This window comes from Hyperolius riggenbachi, chromosome 7 (assembly GCF_040937935.1).
Source record: "Hyperolius riggenbachi isolate aHypRig1 chromosome 7, aHypRig1.pri, whole genome shotgun sequence".
NCBI lineage: Eukaryota > Metazoa > Chordata > Amphibia > Anura > Hyperoliidae > Hyperolius > Hyperolius riggenbachi.
In genome coordinates this window covers 263,066,725-263,091,676 of record NC_090652.1, presented here as the reverse complement: position 1 = coordinate 263,091,676, position 24,952 = coordinate 263,066,725, and the positions used below count along the sequence as shown (strand labels likewise).

Sequence of the window (24,952 nt, the reverse complement as noted above, 5' to 3'; positions counted from 1 at the left end):
TGTAATCACTTTCTGCTGCCTAATGCTACGTACACACATGCGACAACGATCGTTCGTTAAGAACGACGAACGAACTTTTAATTGATGAAAGAACGACCTAACTAAAGTTAGTTTTAAAAGGTGTGTAACGATCTGATCGTTAGAACGAACGTTACATCACAAAAAACAACTATTGCGCCTGCGCATAAAAAAGAGAAGTTTCACGAAGAAATAGTGAAATGCGCATGTCAAGCCTAGTACGAACGATCGTTTCCAACGATGTACTACTTTTGCAAACGATCGTCGTTGGTTAAAATCCGCCGAGACAGAACTTTCTTTTGTAGCGATTTGGCTCGTTCGTCGTTTGCCTTAATAGTCGGTGGTTCGTTTTTTGTAACGATCGTCGTTGGTAAAGATCGGGGAACGATCGTTACAAACGACTATAGTCGCATGTGTGTACGCACCTTCAGTGTGGGTGGAGTTTCCCTGGTCTGAATAGCCAATCCTGTCTGTGACACTGATACAGCTGTACATGGGAATACAATGGCATTGGAAGCAGAGGGCCTTCACCCCCATAAATACTGAAAGTGTCTTTTTAACTTAAAAGGGAACTGAAGAGAGAGGTATATGGAGGCTGCCATGTTTATTTGCTTTTAAGCAATACCAGTTGCCTGGCAGCCATGCTGATCCTCTGCCTCTAATACTATTAGCCATAGCCCCTGAACAAGCATGCAGCAGATCAGGTGTTTCAGACTTTAAAGTCAGATCTGACAAGACTAGCGGCATGCTTGTTTCTGGTGTTATTCAGATACTACTGCAGAGAAATAGACCAGCAGGGCTGCCAGGCAACTGGTATTGATTAAAAGGAAATAAATATGGCAGCCTCCGTATACCTCCTACTTCAGTTTCCTTTTAATCCTAGAAATTATATTCCAGTTACTGTATATGGTCTGACATATAAATAAATGACTTCTGCTACTAAATTATATTTACAATCTGATCACATGATCAGAAGCAGCTTAGAAGAAGGAATTAGTTCCAGCCTTAGTGGGTAGGGCTGCTGCTGCTTGGGTTGCATCGTCCTGCTGTTGACACTGCAAGGGGGCAATGCCTACAGCAATGAATGTCGGTGGTCCAGGAAGTGATCTGTTTCTGGGCTTCTTAAGAGTGACATCAACACATGTAGAAATTCATATAAAAAATAAAAAAATAACTGTGTAGGTAAGCCCTCATTATACACGGAGGTGGAAAATTGGTCAGTGATTGACCAAGCATAATTGAAAGTGTGTACCGGGATTTAGGGTGCGTACAAATATCCAATTTTAATTGGCCAATAACTGGCCATTTTTACCATCTCCATGCGGAATGAGGCCCAACACATTTCAATACTTCGAAGGTAAGCTCTCATGGTGCGTGAAAGTGATAAAATTGGCCAATAAAAATTGGATGTGTGTACGCACCCTAACTTTTCCGGGGCATAAAAGGCAGATGTAAGTGATATTTCAAAATAATTATAAGCGAGAGGGGAAAAGGTATTTCCAAATAAATTGCAAATGATTTATTTAGCTTGGGAGAAACTTTTATTAATTCTTAGTGGATTTTTTCTTTAATTGTGATGAGCTGTTGGTATTCATATATTAAGATACACCAGATACTGCTGAGGGAATGAATTGTACCAGTGTGTTTAATGATGTAAGTGACAGCAATCTCACGCTGCCAAAGTAAATGGAAACATCATCCCCAGACTTGTCATGTTTGATCTGCCCACAAAAATCTCAATTAGTTAAGAAGTTAGGATTTAATGTCCGGTCTCGCCCATAAGAGTGTGATGGAATTTTGCCCTCTCTCTCCGCTGCCCCCAAAAAACTGAGGAACATGAAGGTTATGTCTTTAAACATATTTTGCCTGAGAAGAACTCTTATGGATTGTTTTGGTTGGAACGAAGTTGGTTGGCTTATGTAAGTTTGCCTGGCTATAGAGTCTACCAAGCATGACTCAAGCACTGGATGTGGTTGTAATCCAAATCTACTTCTCTGTAGATGCAGGGCATTAAAAAGTGGATCCAAGATGAAAAACTAACTATAAAGGGGCCCATACACTCAGCCGATTATCGGCGCGATCGATCGCAAATCGATTGACCAATAGATCGATTTGCGGTCGATTTCGATCGATTTCAATGGATCTGACATTTTGGAAAATTTAGGAAGATCTGTTGAGATTGCTTATCATTTTGCATTGGACCTAATGGAAATCTGATGGCAAAAAAAATGCCAGCAGATCGATTTTCAATAGATTGCATACTGAAATCTATTGTAAATCTGTTCCTAGTAAATAATGTTCCTAAACACATCAGAGATCTATCTAATGATCTATCTGCTGCTTATCTAACAAGTAACGTGTAACATCTTATCTACAGTTTAGAGAGTTTACATAGCAAATCTAGCTGCAAACAACTTTAACAGTTTATGATCATTTATTCCTGTGATACAATGAGAGCGGCCATGTTCTGTTTGTCACATTACACACAGGCAAGCTGATCTGTATCTCCAGCCCTCAGCCTGTGAAAACTTGACTCCCCTCTCCTCCTCCCTCCTCCCCTCTGCCTCTGAAATGTCTGGCTAGTAACCTCCTCCTCCTCCTGCCCAGACTGAGCTCCCATAAGCCCTTGCTACAGGAGTCTGAGAGTGCCAAGGCACCCTGGGGAAGCTGTAGGCGAGGCTTGTTGAGTTTATAGGAAATTAGAGTATTAAAACAAAAAACAAAAAAGAGTATTTGGCTTGAGGAATGTCCTAAAAACTACTGTATATGAAAGGAACACAATTATGCAATGAGTAAAAGTTTATCTCAGATTCACTTTAAGATGATTCCAACAAAGTTTTAGTTCTATCTACAGATATTATACAAACTAAAGTATAATCTCCTTATAGTAAACTCCAAGAGATTTGGAAAAGTGGTTTACTATATCAGAAGTTTATAATATCAGAAATTGTCCTAGAAATGGCCCATCATGCTCTGGTACATTCTTTGCTGCAAAGCACCAACTCTGTCTTACCATCGGAGGTACAGTACAAGCACTTGCACATTTAATGGACTACAAGGTTAAGTACACCCTAGGGCTGCACAGTCAGGCTGGACAAATTGCTTGTACAGTATCCAGGTCTCTTTGAAAATGGCAGCCGTCAGTGAATAGAAGCAGCCACTCACTTCCTGTGAGTGGCTCTGATACCTCAGTGGGTGGGACTTGCAGCACGTGTCCTGCAAAATATCCTGCTCACACTTGAGCCAATCATGAATCTTCAAAATCTGTAATGCGAATGGGTCCAATACCTCCACGGGTGGGACTTAGCACTCCTATACTCTCTCCTTAGTTTTGCAGAGGATAGGCCCGCTCTGATCTGCACTACAAGTGAAAGTAGCCTGTACTGAGCGCCACACGCTACCAGGAGCGTCATCGCTGACAAAGGCAACTAATGTTAAACTAATGTACACCTCCAACTAAGAGAACTGGGCATAAAATGTATACTTTGAACAAGGCCGGAAAAATGGAAAACATAATAATGTACATCCCCCAAAATATAAAAGGATAAATTATAACTGGAGACCATCATAGTTTATACCTCCAACAAGGCCAGACAACTGGACCTGACAAATCACCATAGTATCTATCTATCGTCTAACAACCAGATGCCTTAATGTATACTCCTCACAAAGCCAGAGAACTGTACATAATCATAATGTACAGCACCGTCAAAGTCTGGAAACCATATGTCATCATAATGTACATTCCAAACTAGCCAAGACAACTGATGTATACCTTCAACAAGAGCTGTCTACAGGACATTATAATGATGTATACCTTCAACAAGACATGACTACTGGAGATCACCATACAGTACAGCGCCAATAAGGCACTCACCAGCGGCATTGACAGCTGACCACCTTGTCCACATGCACTGAAAGAAGTCTCTGTACTCTCCTTTCCTCCTCCATGGGACAATACCTGGACTGGCAACAGAATATCTGTAATCTCCAACACAGCAAAACCTGAAGACAGAGTTCATAATGTCACTGCTACAACTCTTGAGGTGGCCATAAACTGGTCGATTTGCCATCAGATCGACCAACAGATAGATCCCTCTCTGTTCAGATTAGATCAGAGAGGGATCGTATGGCTGCCTTTACTGCAAACAGATTCTGAATCGATTTTAGCATGAAACCGATCACAATCTGTGGAGCTGCTGCTGCCGCCGCCCCCCTGCATACATTACCTGATCCGGCCGCCGCGAGTCCCCTGTCTCTGCGCTCGGCTCCAGCTTCACTTTACTTCCTGTCCGGGGAAGTTTAAACAGTAGAGTGCGCACTACTGTTTAAACTTCCTGCCAGGACAGGAAGACATGAAGCCTGCCGGACTCGGAGCCCAGCGGAGAAGGAGCAGCGGTGACACGCGACGGCGGAACAGGTAATGTATTGCCGCTGTATTGCGTCGGTCGTCGGACATTCGCACGCCGCCATTGACGCACTCCCGACCCGCCGGCGATCGAGCGAAATCTTCCCCACGGACAGGAACAACGTGAATAGACGGGAACGATCGATTTCGGTCGGAAATCGATCGTTCGGTCAACATTTGCACAACGATTTCCCAGCAGATTCGATCACAGTGATCGAATCTGCTGCATATCGGCAGGAAAATCGGTAGGTGTATGGGCCCCTTTGGTCTTCTAACTGGGTTATCTACAAGTATGTTTGTCTCTTGTAATCCATCACATAAAGGCTTGAATGAAGTGTTTGGCAACTTTGTTGCTTAGCTGATCCATCCCTGACCTTTCTTATCTATGGCATTAGGTAGATAATTAAGAGGATTTTAGGGGTTGACAACCATTGTGAACACAGACTAAAAAAAAAAAGAACTAAATACATTTGCAAGAAAGAAACACCAAAACACCAGAGGAAGAATGAAGGTAGGCAATGATGTATACTTTCTTTACATTCCAGACATAGAACAGTTAGCAGACAGTCCCAGCACAAAGGTCACGGTGGACCTGATTTACTGAGGATTGCTGGCCTGGAGATTCTACAAGACGTAAGCAAACAAGATTTATTAAAGATCTCCTGTTGTTAAGGCTCAAACACCTTCACCTTAGGTCATGCAAAGTCATTAAGAAACCTTTCTAAAAAGTGTACCCCCAACCTGATCCCCCAGCCGTTATTATCATTTCCTGTTACAGCTCATTTCTGCTTGTCTTCACCCCACCCCTCTATATAGGACAGAACGGCCTTTATTAGATGCACAAAACAGTCATGAGGGATAATAATTATTATTATTTAGTATTTATATAGCGTCAACATCTTCCGCAGAGTTGTACAGAGTATATTGTCCTGTCAATTAACAGTCCTTCATAGAGGCTTACAGTCTAATTCCTACCATAGTCATATGATTGTCAGATACAGGAGAACAGGAAGTGGTGGGGCTTGCAATAGCGATGAGGGGGGACACTTTGGCACCGGTCCGAATTGTATTATTCAGAACATGAGATGCAATGACTCCCCTCCCACACACACACACACACACACACTTTCGGGAGAGAAAAAGTGCGTCCAAAAAATACAGTACTTGTTGGGGGTTTTTCTGGATGCAGTTTTCGCATTTAATGGAAACAGGCTCATAGCCATTCATTACTGTGCGAATTTGTGTGCTGAAAAAAATCGCACAAATACGCACCTAGTGGAAACAGGGCCTTAAAGATTCCAAGGATCACTGCTCTCCTGGTTATATAACCACTGGACTGCTAAATTCCAATAAGTGGAAGACCGCAATGATATTATTAGTAAAGGAGTTTTCAGGGCCATTGATGAAACAAAAAGAGTGTGAAGAACCAACCCCTTATGATGACAACCAATAAATTTAAAAAGTCTATTCAAGCACCTACAAAGTGTTTAGTGGAACACTAGGCCCCTTCTTTAGGTATAATGGCGGTTACATAATCAAAAAACATGACCTATCTAAGTTAGATGGCTTTGTTGTATGACTAGTAAAACAAATGGGAGATAATCAAGAGCGCCTGATAGTGTACTACATTACACAGTTACACATAGTGAACTAATACTCACTAAGGTGGGTTACCACCAAGGTAACCACTGTATAAGACAGGTGGAGAGATTAGACCCGACCCCACTTGAGTTAAGATGTCGTTCTCCGTAGATATTAAAAAACAACAATGAAAACAGGGTTACACTCCTCCACCAAGGGTGGACTAATGGTAAATAGGTAGCTGGAAACAGGCGCCAAAACAGAATAAAATGCACTAAAAACAGTTTCAAATTACAAGGTAGTTGAGGACTTACTTCCCACAATACAGACTCCGAAAGTCAAAATTCAGCATAAAGCTCTGGAGGTGCTATTTTTGGCTTTTGAGATCAGCAAAGTGGCTCCTTTTATTGCCTGAAGAAGCCGGTGAAAGCCTGCGAAACGCGTTGCCTGTTTTGGAGCTTTTTGATTAAAGTTTGATTTAAACTGAATTTTAACATTCTGAGTCAGTGTTGTGGGAGGTAAGTCCACCATTACCTCCTAACTGTTTTTTAGAACAATGTATTCTATTTTGATGCCTCTGTTTCCAGCTGCTTGTTGTATGACTAGGCTGTGTAGAGCAATCCGAATCAGGTAACTGGCTGAAGAGTGTACGACTCCTTTGGCAGGTGTGACATTTCACCTATTCTGTATTTCAGCTGTGTATTTAGCTTTCTACATGATCTTCAGCTTTAAATAAGCTGACGTAAGAATGCCATACAAGTCACTCTCTGGCAAGGTGCCCTATCCACTTCAGAACCTGCCCAGACTTCTGCATCACAGCACAGCTCATACCGGATCAGGAGATCTCACTGACAGCACACCTGCTCCTTCCCACACACATATTAGCTGGCCTGCCTTAAAACATACCCACCAGCTTTATATAACAAACATATGGATATCATGAAATCCACTGACTGGGGAAAATGCACAGAATTATTATCTTTCTTTTCCTTGCATGCTATTCTGGCCTCAGTGTTATGACTGTGAGCGTGAGTCAAAGCTTGCACAACAGGGTCAGAAGTCCATAGTCTGATATCCATGAAACAGTTCCCAGGAATGGAATAACCAGCACTTTCCAGAAGTTCTCCTTACCCCTGCGATGGCAGCGTTGCGTCAGGGCTGGAGGTCTCCGACCAGGATCCCGAGTCGTCCATTCCCAGCAGTGCGCCTGTCCTGGCTCTAGACTGTCTTCGTCAAACCAGCTGTGTACAAAGTCACACTGTTAGCACCAGGAATCTGTCACAACTCAGCTATTACAGTGTAAATACACGAGCAAGAAAGGTCCCTGCGGATCTATTCAGAGGAGTACATAAGTCAAAAAGATAATACTGAACAGCAACAATGAAAGATGCAGTTACACAACTGTCATAACAAATACAGTAGAATCTCTTTATTACATTGTACAGCGCTTACATTGTACAGCGCCACGGAATATGTTGGCGCTTTATAAATAAATATTAATAATTATTATTATAAACTCCAAGGGAACAAGAAAATGACCGGTAGTTTACTATATCAGAAATTGTCGTTTTCATGCACATAAGGAAAACAAGAGTTTGCTTTCTTAAAAACAGAAAGAATTTGCGATAATTCAGGTTGGAGTGAGCTTGAGATGTCTCCCAGTGCATCACTGCTGAATATATGCAAATTAACCATTGTTACCCTTAGAAGCTAAACACACCTCCAGAACCGCTGGAATGCAATGATGTGTCAGTTTGTCAATTTGTACAGAGCCATAATAATCCAACATGCATACAGACTGTTTTGGATTGTTTGATCCTCATCAGTGCATGGCATGGATTAATTTGGCTCTATGGAGCTTGCAACACCGAGAGGTTTTAAGAAAGCAAACTCTTGTTTTCCTTAGCATTTTAGTAAGGGGGCTTTTAGGACCATTGTAGCCCCTCACACACTCCAATGAGTTCTGGTTCACCATGAGCTTGCTGGTTAGTCTGTACCTTTCATGCACATAAAAGTATATTATAGTGCTGTATTTTAACTCTGTCAATCGGGAGTCATTTTTTTATTTTCTAATGACATTTTTTTTTTAAAATGCAAATCTTAGGCCCCGTTCACACTTGCGTTTCTCTGCCAAACGGACCGGATGACCTGACCGGATCCGGATCTGAACCGTACGGTTCTGATCCGGATCCGATCCAGATCCGGTCAGGTTGCATCAGGTGTACATCAGGCTGCGATCCGGATCCGTTTGGCAAAAGAGAGTACAAATAAATAAAAATGTGGGGGTCTGGGAGGTCAGCAGAAGGTGCACCTGTGGAATCAGGCCCTCGCTGTTTAGGCCTCACCTCCACCGCCGACATACTGCCAAACAGCTCCAGCACGTTAAAGTCACTGCTGCTCCACTCCAAAATGCTTCCCATGTGTCCCCATCCAAAATCGCCACTAGAATACGCATAGGAAGTGGGGTAGAACGTCAGGTGTTTGTAGCCAATGTGTTCTGTGCTTCCGTTTCCCATTGCTTTCTATTTCCGGATGGTGCAGTCAGGCTCCGGTCCGGGTGCGTGGGCCGGATGATCCGGACCGAAAAATAGCGCATGTTGGAAAAGTGTCCGGATCCGGTCCAGCTCAGTCCTGTACGGAACGGACGCGTGTGAACGTCCGCATAGCCTTTGCATTGCTATGCGGAGCGTACGTTCCGTTTGTACAGTATACGGTCCAGATCCGGCCCGGCGAATCCGGACAGGGAACGCTAATGTGAACCGGGCCTAAAACAACTGAACAAACGTTCATTTTATTTCAATGGCAAAAACGCACCACTAGTGATCAGCAGTCAATCAGGCCACACACAGAAACATGCAGGCGGCCAGAGCATCCAGTGGCCGCTGTGGTTGGGCTCGGACATTTGGCGCTGGCTAAGGGTACCAACTTTGCCTTATTTGTACCATACAATACAAGTGGCATACAATAGCCGATAGAGCCGCAGTTATGCTGGGTACACACGATACGTTTTTCCACTCAATTTTCCATCCGATCGGTTTTTCTACTCGATTCTGCGCTGATTCTCCTATCCTCCGCTCGTTTTTCACTTCTATGAGAAATCGACCCACAAAACGATCAGAAGGAATATCGCCCATGTCGGAAATTATCTATCGAACCCATCTAACGGAAAAACGTATGGTGTGTACCCAGCATTACTCTTTAGTAAGGATGCACATTTGGTGGATGGACTACAAGGTCTAGAATACCTTAGGGCTGCTTAGCCAGGCAGCACAAATGCCAGGCTGGAGAAATCGCAGCATGCATCCTGTATCTGGGTAAGACAAAACTTCCTGTTCACACTTGGGCCAATCATGCATGCTTTCTTCAAAATGCAACCAATCATCATGCAGTCTAACCAATGCTAAGTCCCACCCACAGAGGTATCGGCTCACCTGCCACTGTGAAGAGAGCAGTCAAGATCATTGGTTTCACACTGATTCATGACACATCCGCCACCCACTTTTCACTATATCCAGAGTCAACGTCACATAGGGGCCAGAAAACTAGTTTGCTATAGCGGAATGTTTATTTTATAGTTGACTGTAGACTTATAACAGAGACTGGCCGGGACCTGGAAGGGTAGTTTACTACTACTGTCCCCGAGTTTATTATAACAAGATTATACTGTAACTAGCTGACCTATGCCCGTTTCAAAACAGGCTTTATGTCTGTCGCCGTGCATGTGCCCGCCGCTCACACACGTCTGCCACTCACATGCCCGCCGCGCGCATGCTCACACCCGCCCGCCCCGTCCTCCCCTGCAAGCCATGGTCACTCCCCCTCCGTATCTCTGCGTCCCTGCACATGCGCATGGACCCACACACACACAGACACAGGGGTTTTATATACGAGGATGAGGAGGCGGCACAAAACAGGCTATGCAATCGAGCCAGAGATGTATCTATAGGGGGAGATGTCTCTGCAGCTGCAGAAAGGACCAGGGCTGTGAAGGGCCCCAACTTGTTACCCCGCCTCCTTCTGAATCAGGGGCCGCCCCTTCAGAGAAAGAATTGTTATGGCCACACTTGTTATGGGTGGTGGTAGTCAAGGCAGTTGCATTTGCTTAATGATTCCTGGCAGATAGGCCTAGTGCACACCAAAAATCGCTAGCAGATCCGCAAAATGCTAGCAGATTTTGAAACGCTTTTTATTATTTTTCTGCAGCGTTTCAGCTAGCGTTTTGCGGTTTTGTGTAGCGGTTTTGGTATAGTAGATTTCATGTATTGTTACAGTAAAGCTGTTACTGAACAGCTACTGTAACAAAAAACGCCTGGCAAACCGCTCTGAAGTGCCGTTTTTCAGAGCGGTTTGCGTTTTTCCTATACTTAACATTGAGGCAGAAACGCATCCACAATCCAAAATCTGCAGCAGCCCGGGAGTATGCGTTTCTGCAAAACGCCTCCCGCTCTGGTGTGCACCAGCCCATTGAAATACATTACCCAAGCGTATCCGCAGCCGCAAGCGGATCGCAAACCGCAGCAGAACCGCTCTGGTGTGCACTAGGCCTTTGTGATGGGTGAACTTCCTATAGTACAGACACACACAAATGCAAACACTCACACCTGGAGCAAAAAAAAAAAAAAGGACATAATTAATTGTATGTGTAATACGGATAATAAATAGAAGATTATTAGCAAAGAAAAGAGTCTCATATTTTTATTTTCAGTTCCTTTTTTAACATTGTCATATTTGCAGTTTTAAAACCACACTCTGCCTTTTAAGCTATAAAACAAAGCAGAAATAATGGCCCCTTGAACCTCCCTGCAGTAAAACCTCATCTCAAGCCGTCACTGTTTCTTGGCTGTTTAAGTGCTTTAGAATATAGGACTGTATTCTGAATAGCTGAGAAAAGCTCTTTTGCATAGATAACCACTTAAGTTTTTTAACTTCATTGCTATTTATGTTCTATTCCTTAGCAGTACTACACATACAATTCGTTATTTCATAAGTTCTTTTTGGCTTCACGTTTGTTTTAACTGATTGTGACTGCACAGGACGGGCACCATTGCCTCAAATGGCTTTAATGGGGTGATAAAAATCTTTTCAGAATTAGTTTCCCTTCTCTGTGTTTCACTACCCAGCCCACCCCCACCCACCAGCCTTCCTTTCTTTGTCTTCATGATAACATTCTCATTATCAGTAAACTACCCACCAAAACGAATGCTACATATTGTAAATGTAACAATACAAGCAGCATGTACATCAAATACATATAAATAGTTCCTGTGACAAGCCAGTGTTTTCTCTCTAGTGTGATGATATTCATTCTGTATCACAAATGCCCTGTATGCTGCATTTTTGGAGGAATTGCGTTTCTGTCAAATTTAGTACAATTAAAAGTACGTACATTTGATCCAGAATAAAATGCACTATAAATGTATTTTTTTCCTATGTTGCTGGCAGTTAAAATCTGACAGAACTGAAAGGTTTTGGAATAGTCTATCTACTCATGGGGTATTCTAACTTACTGAATGGCTTTTGCTCAGTCCAGTTGTGTGCAAACAAGTAGGGAGGGTGGCAGGTATCTTTATATAGATTAAAAAAAACAAAAGATAGAAATGGGACTACATCAAAGATGGACATTACCAAAATGTAACTAGATGGCTGACTCCATATATCTCGATATTGATGGCTGAAGAGATGGCCGTAATCAAAAATAATTCTTTTTTTTTTCTTCCATCTTTTTGTTGTTACTATAACTATATATCTATATACAGTGGCTTGCATGGGCGTCCGCACATACGGCAAAACCATATCTATATACAGTGGCTTGCATGGGCGTCCGCACATACGGCAAAACCGGGCATCTGCCTGAGCCTGGCCGCCCGCTGCCCCCCCTGGCCGCGTGCTCGTGCAGCCAGCAGGAGGGGAACAGCGCAGAGAAGAGAGAGAGCTATTGGCACAGTCATGGGCGTACGCACATACGGCAAAACCGGGCATCTGCCCGAGCCTGGCCGCCCGCTGCCCCCCCCTGGCCGCGTGCTCGTGCAGCCAGCAAGAGGGGAACAGTGCAGAGAAGGGAGAGAGCTATGGGTACAGTGGGGAAGGGCGGACGTCTCCCCCCCCCTTCCCTCACCTTAGGGGGCTCTCTCTCCCTCGCTGTCCCCTCAGGAATGAAGTGTGCAGTGGCTGGGCAGCGGGCGGAACTTTCCTCGTCTCGCTCCTGCGCCGGAAGTTCTGGTGCCGCACTCTGGTCTGGATCAGATCAGAGTAGCGGCTAATCCATCCGGCGCGTGCGACGAGAGGAGGTAAGTTCCGCCCGCTGCCCAGCCGCTGCACACTTCATTCCGGACTCCGGAGGGGAGAGCGAGAGAGGGAGGGAGAGCCCCCTAAGGTCAGTGCCCATAGCTCTCCCTCTTCTCTGCGCTGCTCCCCTCCTGCTGGGGCACACATGGCCGCTTTTTCTGGGGGCATATACCCGTGCCTACATATACTGGGACATATCCCCCTGGCTACATATACTGGGACATATACCCCTGCCTACATATACTGGGACATATACCCCTGCCTACATATACTGGGACATATACCCCTGGCTACATATACTGGGACATATATACTCCTGCCTACATATACTGGGACATATACCCCTGCCTACATATACTGGGACATATACCCCTGGCTACATATACTGGGACATATACCCCTGCCTACATATACTGGGACATATACCCCTGCCTACATATACTGGGACATATACCCCTGCCTACATATACTGGGGACATATACCCCTGCCTACATATACTGGGCACATATACCCCTGACTACATATACTGGGCACATATACCCCTGGCTACCTGTTCTGGGGACATCTCTACCCCTGGCTACCAGTTCTGGGGACATCTATACCGCTGGCCACCTATTCTGGGGACATCTATAGACCTGGGGCTACCTATTTTTGGGGAACCACTGCTGTCAGATTGAGTGTATTTTGGGGAACTGCTGCCAGGTGAGAGGTGTCTACATATTAAGGGGGCATTCTGCCTATTTATGTGAAAAGCTGTCTATTTATGTGCCTCATGACTGCTGAATTTGTCTTGTTGCGGGCCTGATGGTTACTGACTTTGTCTTGTTGGGGGCCTCATGATTTGTGGGGGGCCTCAAGATTGCTGAATTTGTCTTGTTGGGGGCCTCATGATTGCTGAATTTGTCTTGTTGGGGGCCTCATGATTGCTGAATTTGTCTTGTTGGGGGCCTCATGATTGCTGAGTTGGTCATGTTGGGGGCCTCATGATTGCTGAATTTGTCTTGATGGGGGGGCTCATGATTGCTGAATTTGTCTTGTTGGGGGTCACATGATTGCTAACTGCGAGACTATGGAAAAAGCTGAATCATCATCATATGAGACAATAGCATTAAACCTACTTTTTACGCTTTTTAAAACAGAAAATGAAACTGGGAGGTTCTAAAAAAAATGAATAATTTTTTTCAGGAGTACGATGGATGAAATTGTTTATCTTCACAGTTTATTTTCAACTTAATTTTCCATAATGTTCATGTATGAGTTAAAACGTTTGTATTTAGTTTAAATTGCTGTTGGCACTTTGATAGTAAAGTGACTTTGCAGTTTGGACACTCGACCTCCAAAAGGTTCGCCACCACTGTCCTAATCTAATGTCCCACCATTGCTTAGTTCATGTAAACTTGTCTCCACCCACGACCACACCCACATTCTGGTTCATGATCACACCCATTTTTCGGCGCGGCGCGCTACGCGCGCCGCATGACGTCGCGCCGCACATCACCAACCCAGATTTGCGGCGCTTTTTACTCCCCACTTTTTGCCCCCCCCCCTGGAAAATTTTCTGCGGACGCCCATGGTGGCTTGCAAAAGTATTTGGCCCCCTTGAAGTTCTCCACATTTTGTCACACTACTGCTACAAACATGAATCAATTTTATTGGAATTCCACATGAAAGACCAATACAAAGTGGTGTACACGTGAGAAGTGGAACGAAAATCATACATGATTCCAAACATTTTTTTACAAATAAATAACTGCAAAGTGGGGTGTGCGTAATTATTCAGCCCCCTTTGGTCTGAGTGCAGTCAGTTGCACATAGACATTGCCTGATGAGTGCTAATGACTAAATAGAGTGAACCTGTGTGTAATCTAATGTCAGTACAAATACAGCTGCTCTGTGACGGCCTCAGAGGTTGTTTAAGAGAATATTGGGAGCAACAACACCATGAAGGCCAAATAACACACCAGACAGTTCAGGGATAAAGTTATTGAGAATTTAAAGCAGGCTTAGGCTACAAAAAGATTTCCAAAGCCTTGAACATCCCCTGGAGCACTGTTTAAGCGATCGTTCAGAAATGGAAGGAGTATGGCACAACTGTAAGCCTACCAAGACAAGGCCATCCACCTACACTCACAGGCCGAAACAAGGAGAGCGCTGATCAGAAATGCAGTCAAGAGGCCCATGGTGACTCTGGAGGAGCTGCAGAGATCTACAGCTCAGGTGGGGGAATCTGTCTATAGGACAACATAAGAAGTCCCATTTGCAGTTTGCCACAAGCCATGTGTGGGACACACCAAACATGTGGAAGAAGGTGTTCTGGTCAGATGAGACCAAATCTGAACTTTTTGGCCAAAATGCAAAACGCTATGTGTGGCGGAAAACTAACACTGCACATCACTCTGAACACACCATCCCCACTGTCAAATATGGTGGTGGCAGCATCATGCTCTGGGGGTGCTTCTCTTCAGCAGGGACAGGGAAGCTGGTCAGAGTTGATGGAAGGATGGATGGAGCCAAATACAGGGCAATCTTGGAAGAAAACCTCTTGGAGTCTGCAAAAGACTTGAGACTGGGGTGGAGGTTCACCTTCCAGCAGGACAACGACCCTAAACATGGTTATTGTTAAATGGTTTAAAACAAAACAGATCTATGTGTTAGAATGGCCCAGTCAAAGTCCAGATCTAAATCCAATCAAGAATCTGTGGCAAGATCTGAAAACTGCTGTTCACAAATGCTGTCCATCTAATCTGACTGAGCTGGAGCTGTTTTGCAAGGAAGAATGGGTAAGGATTTCTGTCTCTAGATGTGCAAAACTGGTAGAGACATACCCTAAAAGACTGGCAGCTGTAATTGCTGCAAAAGGTGGTTCTACAAAGTATTGACTCAGGGGGCTGAATAATTACGCACACCCCACTTTGCAGTTATTGATTTGTAAAAAATGTTTGGAATCATGTATGATTTTCGTTCCACTCCTCACGTGGACACCACTTTGTATTGGTCTTTCACATCGAATTTCAATTAAATTGATTCATGTTTGTGGCAGTAATGTGACAAAATGTGGAAAACGTCAAGGGGGCCGAATACTTTTGCAAGCCACTGTAGATCACTTACATATAGCGCATCTCTAAGGCCTTGTTCACATTGTGTTCGGCTCGCGTGTCCGTCCGCGGTGGTTTTTTTTTTTTTTCTTTTTTTCCAGGATTTTCTGCACGTTCGCTCGTTTTTGTCGTCTTTTTGTAAGCGCTTTTGCAGAGCGCTTCCGTCTTTTGATCCGGAATAAAATCCTGAGAAAATAAATACAATGTATTTTGTTTTTAAACGCTCACGCAATCGCTTGCCAAAGCGATTTTGTGAGCGTTTCGCATTTTTCCTATACCTTCCATTGAGGCAAATCGCCTCAAAAATGGCCCAAGCACCGCTTTTCAGAGCGGATCGCAAACAAACTGTTCTGATATGAACTCTTTCATGGAGAATCATTGTACAATCGCTTTCAGGGCGATTTTGAAAATCGCCTGCGCTTAGAATTTTACAAAAAACGCCTCTAATGTGAACAAAGTCTAAAGGAGATGCAGAGAATTCCCCATGAGGAGATGAACTAGCCCAAAACCTGTCAGATTGTTACTGCTTACGGTAAGTGACAGCAAAACAGGAAAACTATAATTTAGAGTGCATTTTACTCAGAAAGAACAGTACGTCTTGTATGTATGTGTTTTAACCCTTGCACATTTTTGGCAATTGTGGTCCTTTAAATAGGATTGTCCAAGAGCACTAAAATCGTATTGCAAGCTCACATAATCATAACTGTACCCATACGAGTTCTCTACTTTGAATGTCACATGACTGTTCTCTAAGCAGACTGCCTCTCTCTGCCTTACACCAGCTTTAGATGTCCTGACAGCACCATTGGATACCACTTCCTTCCGATGTGGAATAACCGGACGCTGCCCACAGTCTCTCCCACATCTCCCTTGTGGCGTATCCCCATAGTGATGCTATAACGCCACACCATAACCACCATAGCATTCCTGCTGTAGCAATAAACCCCATCAAACAACAAACTGGGCAAGGTGAAAAGTGGTCATAAATGCCATGCCCCGCCTCCAAAATCAGCAAAGCAAGCAGATGATTGGTGCATAGACCATAACCCCTCCTACAAACAACCAAGGCAGGCTAGGCCAATGTGGTGACAAGAAATCCCTTTCAGAAGTTGGAAGCCTAAGCTGTGAGATGATCTGGGCATCTTGAGGAGTTTACAGTGGGAGCCTTCTTTAATGTCAGGAGGGGGCTGGCAGGAGGAGTTCAGTAGCTACGCCTTATCATTAACTATCTTCCTTTGATGTTGGATGGCTTAACATGAAGGATTTATGTTTTGGTGATGTTGTAACTTTGCTGACAATTCAAATTATCCACACCCGTCTGCGTTATGAGATTTAAACTCTGCATGTTATTATGTATTTTCAACTTCTCTGTCGTAAGAGCTTATGAAGAAATCACTTGGAAGCAAATGGCTAGCTTGTCACACTGTACTAATAACTTATTTGCTTCTTAACCACTTCAGTACCAGCGGCCTTTGGCCCCTATAGGCCCAGAGACTGCTGGTACAAAAAAAAGTGGCCTACCGACGCCAAGCCGCACAGACCCACCACTACTGCCGATAGAGCCACTCTCTGGTCGCTGAAGCTCACTTGCTCTGCCGTCGCTATGACAGCAGAGCTCTGTAAGCAGTCAGGAGGTGATTTCATTGGCTCCTGACCCTGTGATCAATGTGAGTCACTGAGATTGGCTCACAGTGATCACATGGTCAGGAGAAAATGAAACCGGCTCCTGACAGGCTCACGGAGCTCTGCTGTCATAGCAACAGCAGGGCAAGTGAGCTGCAGCGGCGAGAGAGCAGTGAAATCGGCGGTAGCGTGTAGCGGGGTAATTGAAATCTATGCCCTAGCAGGGATAACAGGTCCCAAACAGGGCATAGATTTAAATTTGCGCAGTCCGGAACTGGTTAAAGGGAGGCTTCAGTTTTTATTAAAAATTGTCATAAATATAGATTGGTGCTGCACTGGTATTTATTTATTTAATTTATTCTAGTAAATAAAAGGATCTTTTTATTTCAATTGGCAGCCAACTAAGAATTTCCAAAATGACAGTAAACTCAGCCTGTACCATGTTAACAATACTTTGGAGTACAGACTACCCAGAAACTCCCACCTTGATGAGTGAATAACGAGCTGCGCAGAACAGAATGCCCATGTAACTCAGCTTTAAAGAGACACTAAAGCAAAAAAAAAAATATTTGCAGTTTATAAACTACTCAGCATTCTAAATGTTTTTACAGAGTAGGCCAGTGAACTACTGACCTGTCCTCTGGAGAGAAAAAGAAAATACAGTGACTGACAGTTGAGATAACAAGCTTCAGAAGACAGAGCTCTCTGAGGGGTGGAGCTTAACGGCTCTTTTGCATAGATAACAACTGGAGTTTCTTAACTCTTCCTGTACTGGAAACAATATTAGACTCATGTCTCTGCTCCTAATGTTCTATTTCTTAGCTGTACTACACATACAAAACATTATATCATAATTTTTTTTCCGCTTCCGTGTCTCTTTAACACTTGCACTAATCCAATGCTGACCGCAATGACTGAACCTCCTATCTGCCAGTTTCAGTTAGGCCCCATGTCTACTAGGGGTTTCTGGGCCCGATTTCACGCACATTAATCCAGAAATGAAGCCTACTGAAATCCTATGTGGATTTTGAATCCACGTGCTTGAAAATCAACTGAAGCACTGCTTAAAAAATTCTGGACAATAATCCAAATCCCTATAGCTAGCCATTTCACAGATGCAGAGATTCGGATGTGAAATTGCACTGCACAAGTGCTGGTATCCTTCTATGAGACAGACACCTGGCACTATTGGAACCCTGGCCTTATGCTTAGTATACCCAGGCCAATTATGTAATTCTAATCTAATCTAATAAACAATCCAAACAAATTATCAGAATGTCCAAGAATAGGGGTAGTACAAAATCTCCCATCATCCCTGTACAGTACAAAATCTCACAGCATCTCTATATAGTACAAAATCTCCCATCATTCCTGTATAGTACAAAATCTCCCATCATCCCAGTACGAAATCTCCCATCATCCCTGTACAGTACGAAATCTCCCATCATCCCAGTACGAAATCTCCCATCATCCCTGTACAGTACGAAATCTCCCATCATCCCAGTACGAAATCTCCCATCATCCCAGTACAGTACAAAATCTCCCATCATCCCAGTACAAAATCTCCCATCATCCCTGTACAGTACAAAATCTCCCATCATCCCAGTACAGTACAAAATCTCCCATCATCCCAGTACGAAATCTCCCATCATCCCTGTACAGTACGAAATCTCCCATCATCCCAGTACGAAATCTCCCATCATCCCTGTACAGTACGAAATCTCCCATCATCCCAGTACAAAATCTCCCATCATCCCAGTACGAAATCTCCCATCATCCCTGTACAGTACGAAATCTCCCATCATCCCAGTACGAAATCTCCCATCATCCCTGTACAGTACGAAATCTCCCATCATCCCAGTACAAAATCTCCCATCATCCCAGTACAAAATCTCCCATCATCCCTGTACAGTACAAAATCTCCCATCATCCCAGTACAGTACAAAATCTCCCATCATCCCAGTACGAAATCTCCCATCATCCCTGTACAGTACGAAATCTCCCATCATCCCAGTACGAAATCTCCCATCATCCCAGTACAGTACAAAATCTCCCATCATCCCTGTACAGTACGAAATCTCCCATCATCCCAGTACGAAATCTCCCATCATCCCAGTACAGTAAAAAATCTCCCATCATCCCAGTACAGAATCTCCCATCATCCCAGCACAGTACAAAATCTCCCATCATCCCAGTACGAAATCTCCCATCATCCCTGTACAGTACAACATCTCCCAGTATCCCTGTACAGTACAAAATCTCCCATCATCCCTGTACAGTGCAACATCTCCCATCATTCCTGTACAGTACAAAATCTCCCATCATCCCAGTACGAAATCTCCCATCATCCCTGTACAGTACGAAATCTCCCATCATCACTGTACAGTATGAAATCTCCCATCATCCCTGTACAGTACAATATCTCCCAGTATCCCTGTGCAGTACAAAATCTCCCATCATCCCTGTACAGTACAACATCTCCCATCATTCCTGTACAGTACAAAATCTCCCATCATCCCAGTACGAAATCTCCCATCATCCCTGTACAGTACAACATCTCCCAGTATCCCTGTACAGTACAAAATCTCCCATCATCCCTGTACAGTACAACATCTCCCATCATCCCTGTACAGTACAAAATCTCCCATCATCCCTGTACAGTACAACATCTCCCATCATCCTTGTACAGTACAATATCTCCCAGTATCCCTGTACAGTACAAAATCTCCCATCATCCCTGTACAGTACAACATCTCCCATCATCCTTGTACAGTACAACATCTCCCAGTATCCCTGTACAGTACAAAATCTCCCATCATCCCTGTACAGTACAACATCTCCCATCATTCCTGTACAGTACAAAATCTCCCATCATCCCAGTACGAAATCTCCCATCATCCCTGTACAGTACAACATCTCCCAGTATCCCTGTACAGTACAAAATCTCCCATCATCCCTGTACAGTACAACATCTCCCATCATCCCTGTACAGTACAAAATCTCCCATCATCCCTGTACAGTACAACATCTCCCATCATCCCTGTACAGTACACAATCTCCCATCATCCCTGTACAGTACAACATCTCCCATCATCCCTGTACAGTACAAAATCTCCCATTATCCCAGTACAGTACAAAATCTCCCATCATCCCTGTACAGTACAAAGTCTCCCATCATCCCTGTACAGTACAAAATCTCACAGTTTCTCTGTACAGTACAAAATCTCACAGCATCCCTGTATAGTACAAAATATCACATCATCCCTGCACAGTACAAAATCTCACAACATTTTTGTATAGTACAAAATCTCACAGCTTCTCTGTATGGTACAAAATCTCACAGCATCCTTGCAAAGTACAAATTCCCACAGAATCCCTGTGTACAGTACAAAATCGCACAGCATCCCTGTACAGTACAAAAGCTCACAACATCCCTGTATAGTACAAAATCTCAACGCTTCTTTGTATAGTACAAAATCTCACAGATTCTCAGTATAGTACAAGATCTCACAGCATCCCTGTATAGTACAAAATCTTACAGGTTCTGTATACTGTAGTACAACATCTCACAGCATCCCTGTATAGTACAAAATCTAACACGTTCTCTATACTGTAGTACAAAATCCCACAGCATCCCTGTACAGTACAAAATCTCACAGCATCCCTGTACAGTACAAAATCTTACAGCATCCCTGTATAGGACTAATGCTCACATTTCTGTATAGTAAACAATCTTACATTTGTGTATGGTACAAAATCTCACAGCATCCCTGTATAGTACAGAATCTTACAGCATACCTGTATAGTACAAAATCTCACATCATCCCTGTACAGTACGAAATCTTCCATCATCCCAGTATCCATGTACAGTACAAAATCTCCCATCATCCCTGTACAGTACAACATCTCCCATCATCCCTGTACAGTACAAAATCTCCCATCATCCCAGTACAGCACAGAATCTCCCATCATCCCTGTACAGTACAAAATCTCCCATCATCCCAGTACAGTACAAAATCTCCCATCATCCCTGTACAGTACAAAATCTCACAGCATCCCTATACAGTACAACATCTCCCATCATCCCTGTACAGTACAAAATCTCCCAGTATCCCTGTACAGTACAAAATCTCCCATCATCCCTGTACAGTACAACATCTCCCATCATCCCTGTACAGTACAAAATCTCCCATCATCCCAGTACAGTACAAAGTCTCCCATCATTCCTGTACAGTACAAAATCTCACAGTTTATCTGTACAGTACAAAATCTCAGAGCATCCCTGTATAGTACAAAATATCACATCATCCCTGTACAATACAAAATCTCACAACATTTCTGTATACCGGTAGTAAAAAATCTCACAGCTTCTCTGTATGGTACAAAATCTCACAGCTTCTCTGTATGGTACAAAATCTCACAGCATCCTTGCAAAGTACAAATTCCCACAGAATCCCTGTGTACAGTACAAAATCTCACAGCATCCCTGTACAGTACAAAAGCTCACAACATCCCTGTATATTACAAAATCTCAACGCATCTTTGTATAGTACAAAATCTCACAGATTCTCATTATAGTACAAGATCTCACAGCATCCCTGTATAGTACAAAATCTTACAGGTTTCTCAGGTACACTATCCAGCCACTACTGTTGCTTAAAAGGAAATAAATATGACATTATTGATATCCCTCTAACTTCAGTTGCTCTTTAAACTTGTGTACTAAGCAAGAACTCCGATTGGTTGTTCTGGGCAACATTTGCACTACATATTTTTGCAGTGGGCTTGAATAATGCAGCCCCAGTGGTTTCTGGCTCCCAATCATTGACTGGGGACCACACTGACCTTCCAGTCACTGTACATGCATCTGCTTGCAAGCTTAGAGAAATTCCGCTATCGCACGCTGGATACAAATTCTGCTCTTGGCAAAATAGAATGAAAAAAATGCACGCTGTCAAAGTCAGCCCCAAACTTTCCACAGCTGATCTGCAAAAACAATGCTACAGCGGTACAATCCATAATTATACTACTTACACAATTACACAACATCACATAATGAGCATGTGACATGCCCTAACCCCAGGTCATCAAACTCCCAATCCCTGATTTACAAAGTTTGGAGAGCAGAGGACAGCCTGTGTGGAGAGCAGGGGACAGCCTGTGTGGAGAGCAGGGGACAGCCTGTGTGGAGAGCAGGGGACAGCCTGTGTGGAGAGCAGGGGACAGCCAGTGTGGAGAGCAGGAGGCAGCCTGTGTGGAGAGCAGGAGAGAGCCTGTGTGGAGAGCATGGGACAGTCTGTGAGGAGAACAGGGGACAGCTTGTGTGGAGAGCATGGGACAACCTGTGTGGAGAGCAGGAGACAGCCTGTGTGGAGAGCAGGGGACAGTCTGTGGGGAGAGCGGGGGACAGTCTGTGTGGAGAGCAGGGGACAGCCTGTGTGGAGAGCAGGGGACAGCCTGTGTGGAGAGCAGGGGGCAGCCTATGGGGAGAGAAGGGGACAGCCTGTGTGGAGAGCAGGGGACAGCCTGTGTGGAGAGCAGGGGACAGCCTGTGTGGGAGAGCAGGGGGCAGCCTGTGTGGAGAGCAGGTGACAGCCTGTGTGGAGAGCAGGTGACAGACTGTGTGGAGAGCGGGGGACAGCCTGTGGGGAGAGCAGGGGACAGTCTGTGGGGAGAGCAGGGGAGAGCCTGTGTGGAGAGCAGGGGGCAGTCTGTGTGGAGAGCAGAGGGCAGCCTGTGTGGAGAGTAGGGGACAGCCTGTGTGGAGAGCTGGGGACAGCCTGTGGGGAGAGAAGGGGGCAGCCTGTGTGGAGAGCAGGGGACAGCCTGTGTGGAGAGCAGGGGACAGCCAGTGTGGAGAGCAGGAGGCAGCCTGTGTGGAGAGCAGGAGAGAGCCTGTGTGGAGAGCAGGGGGCAGCCTGTGAGGAGAACAGGGGACAGCTTGTGTGGAGAGCATGGGACAGCCTGTGTGGAGAGCAATGGACAACCTGTGTGGAGAGCAGGGGACAGCCTGTGTGGAGAGCAGGGGACAGTCTGTGGGGAGAGCGGGGGACAGTCTGTGTGGAGAGCAGGGGACAGCCTGTGTGGAGAGCAGGGGACAGCCTGTGTGGAGAGCAGGGGGCAGCCTATGGGGAGAGAAGGGGACAGCCTGTGTGGAGAGCAGGGGACAGCCTGTGTGGAGAGCAGGGGACAGCCTGTGTGGGAGAGCAGGGGGCAGCCTGTGTGGAGAGCAGGTGACAGCCTGTGTGGAGAGCAGGTGACAGACTGTGTGGAGAGCAGGGGACAGCCTGTGGGGAGAGCAGGGGACAGTCTGTGGGGAGAGCAGGGGGCAGCCTGTGTGGAGAGTAGGGGACAGCCTGTGTGGAGAGCAGAAAGGCCTGTGTGGAGAGCAGGGGAGAGCCTTTGTGGAGAGCAGGGGAGAGCCTGTGTGGAGAGCAGGGGACAGCCTGTGTGGAGAGCAGGGGACAGTATGTGTGGAGAGCAGGGGAGAGCCTGTGTGGAGAGCAGGGGGCAGCCTGTGTGGAGAGTAGGGGACAGCCTGTGTGAATGCAGAACAGCCTGTGTGGAGAGCAGGGGAGAGCCTGTGTGGAGAGCAGGGGGACAGCCTGTGTGGAGAGCAGGGGAGAGCCTGTGTGGAGAGCAGGGGACAGCCTGTGTGGAGAGCAGAGGAGAGCCTGTGTGGAGAGCAGGGGAGAGCCTGTGTGGAGAGCAGGGGAGAGCCTGTGTGGAGAGCAGGGGGCAGCCTGACCGGAGAGCGGGGGACAGCCTGTGTGGAGAGCTGGGGACAGCCTGTGTGGAGAGCAGGGGAGAGCCTGTGTGGAGAGCAGGGGACAGCCTGTGTGGAGAGCAGGGGACAGCCTGTGTGGAGAGCAGGGGACAGTCTGTGTGGAGAGCAGGGGAGAGCCTGTGTGGAGAGCAGGGGGCAGCCTGTGCAGAGAGTAGGGGATAGCCTGTGTGTATGCCGAACAGCCTGTGTGAAGAGCAGGGGAGAGCCTGTGTGGAGAGCAGGGGACAGCCTGTGTGGAGAGCAGGGGAGAGCCTGTGTGGAGAGCAGGGGGCAGCCTGTGCGGAGAGCAGGGGACAGCCTGTGTGGAGAGCAGGGGACAGCCTGTGTGGAGAGCTGGGGACAGCCTGTGGGGAGAGAAGGGGGCAGCCTGTGTGGAGAGAAGGGGGCAGCCTGTGTGGAGAGCAGGGGACAGCCTGTCCGGAGAGCGGGGGACAGCCTGTGTGGAGAGCAAACCTGGACTAGATGGGGTTTTTTAGAAACTGTTATTATGTGGTAAGACTTTGCAGTCGTTGACATTATATCAGAATGTATAGTGAAGGCTGAAAACATGTTAGTAAATTAAGGTTTGTGAGTTGGCAGCAGCAGGCAGAACTTGCAGTGAAATATTTTTTTATGCTAAATTCAGTTCAACTAGGACTGGTCACACAACTCATCACACAGGAGACTGCAGTCACATGACTGCAATTTTACTAGCCATTGCTTTGGTTCTTTTTAAAGTGGACCTGAACTCTTGCACAGGACACAAGCAAACAGAGAGATATGCACCTTGTGTGTTTTTAAAGAGAAGAGTCTGTCTAATTCCCCCTCATCTGCAAGTAATCACAAGTGTAATTTGATATCTCAGCCGTGTCAGCTCAGAAATTCGGCAGTCATCAGCAGACACAGCTAATATGTAAACACAGGATGTTAACCCTTTTTCTGCTTCCATGAAAGCAGGACGTAGACACGCTGCAGATTTATTGCAGGAGTTCTGTAAGCTATAACAAAAAAAATTATTTCTGTAAAGGTTATTATGCTGTTGCTTATCTTGAAGAGCAGAGAGGAAGGTCCACTTTGAGAACTGAATAGCAATGTACATTGTTTTGTGCATGGTACGTCTGAACTTTTTAAACTAAATATACCCTGCTGGCTAAGTCCTGTAGCTTTATTTCATT

General features: G+C 45.2%; 1 protein-coding gene and 1 long non-coding RNA gene across 4 annotated transcripts in view; one reads left to right on the top strand and one right to left on the bottom strand.

The window, feature by feature from the left end:
* Nucleotides 1–24,952, bottom strand: part of COBLL1 (cordon-bleu WH2 repeat protein like 1) — a 194,583-nt gene that overhangs the window by 160,453 nt on the left and 9,178 nt on the right. For all 3 annotated transcript variants that reach the window (XM_068245619.1, XM_068245622.1, XM_068245620.1), the window contains exon 2: nucleotides 7,139–7,248. In XM_068245619.1, coding sequence (XP_068101720.1) covers nucleotides 7,139–7,200 — 62 coding nt within the window. In that variant the 5' untranslated portion in view covers nucleotides 7,201–7,248. The remainder of the gene's footprint in view (nucleotides 1–7,138; nucleotides 7,249–24,952) is intronic.
* Nucleotides 4,974–24,952, top strand: part of LOC137525004 (uncharacterized) — a 63,980-nt gene continuing 44,001 nt past the window's right edge. Inside the window, exon 1 of the long non-coding RNA XR_011022832.1 lies at nucleotides 4,974–5,059. This is a non-coding gene — a long non-coding RNA (uncharacterized lncRNA). The remainder of the gene's footprint in view (nucleotides 5,060–24,952) is intronic.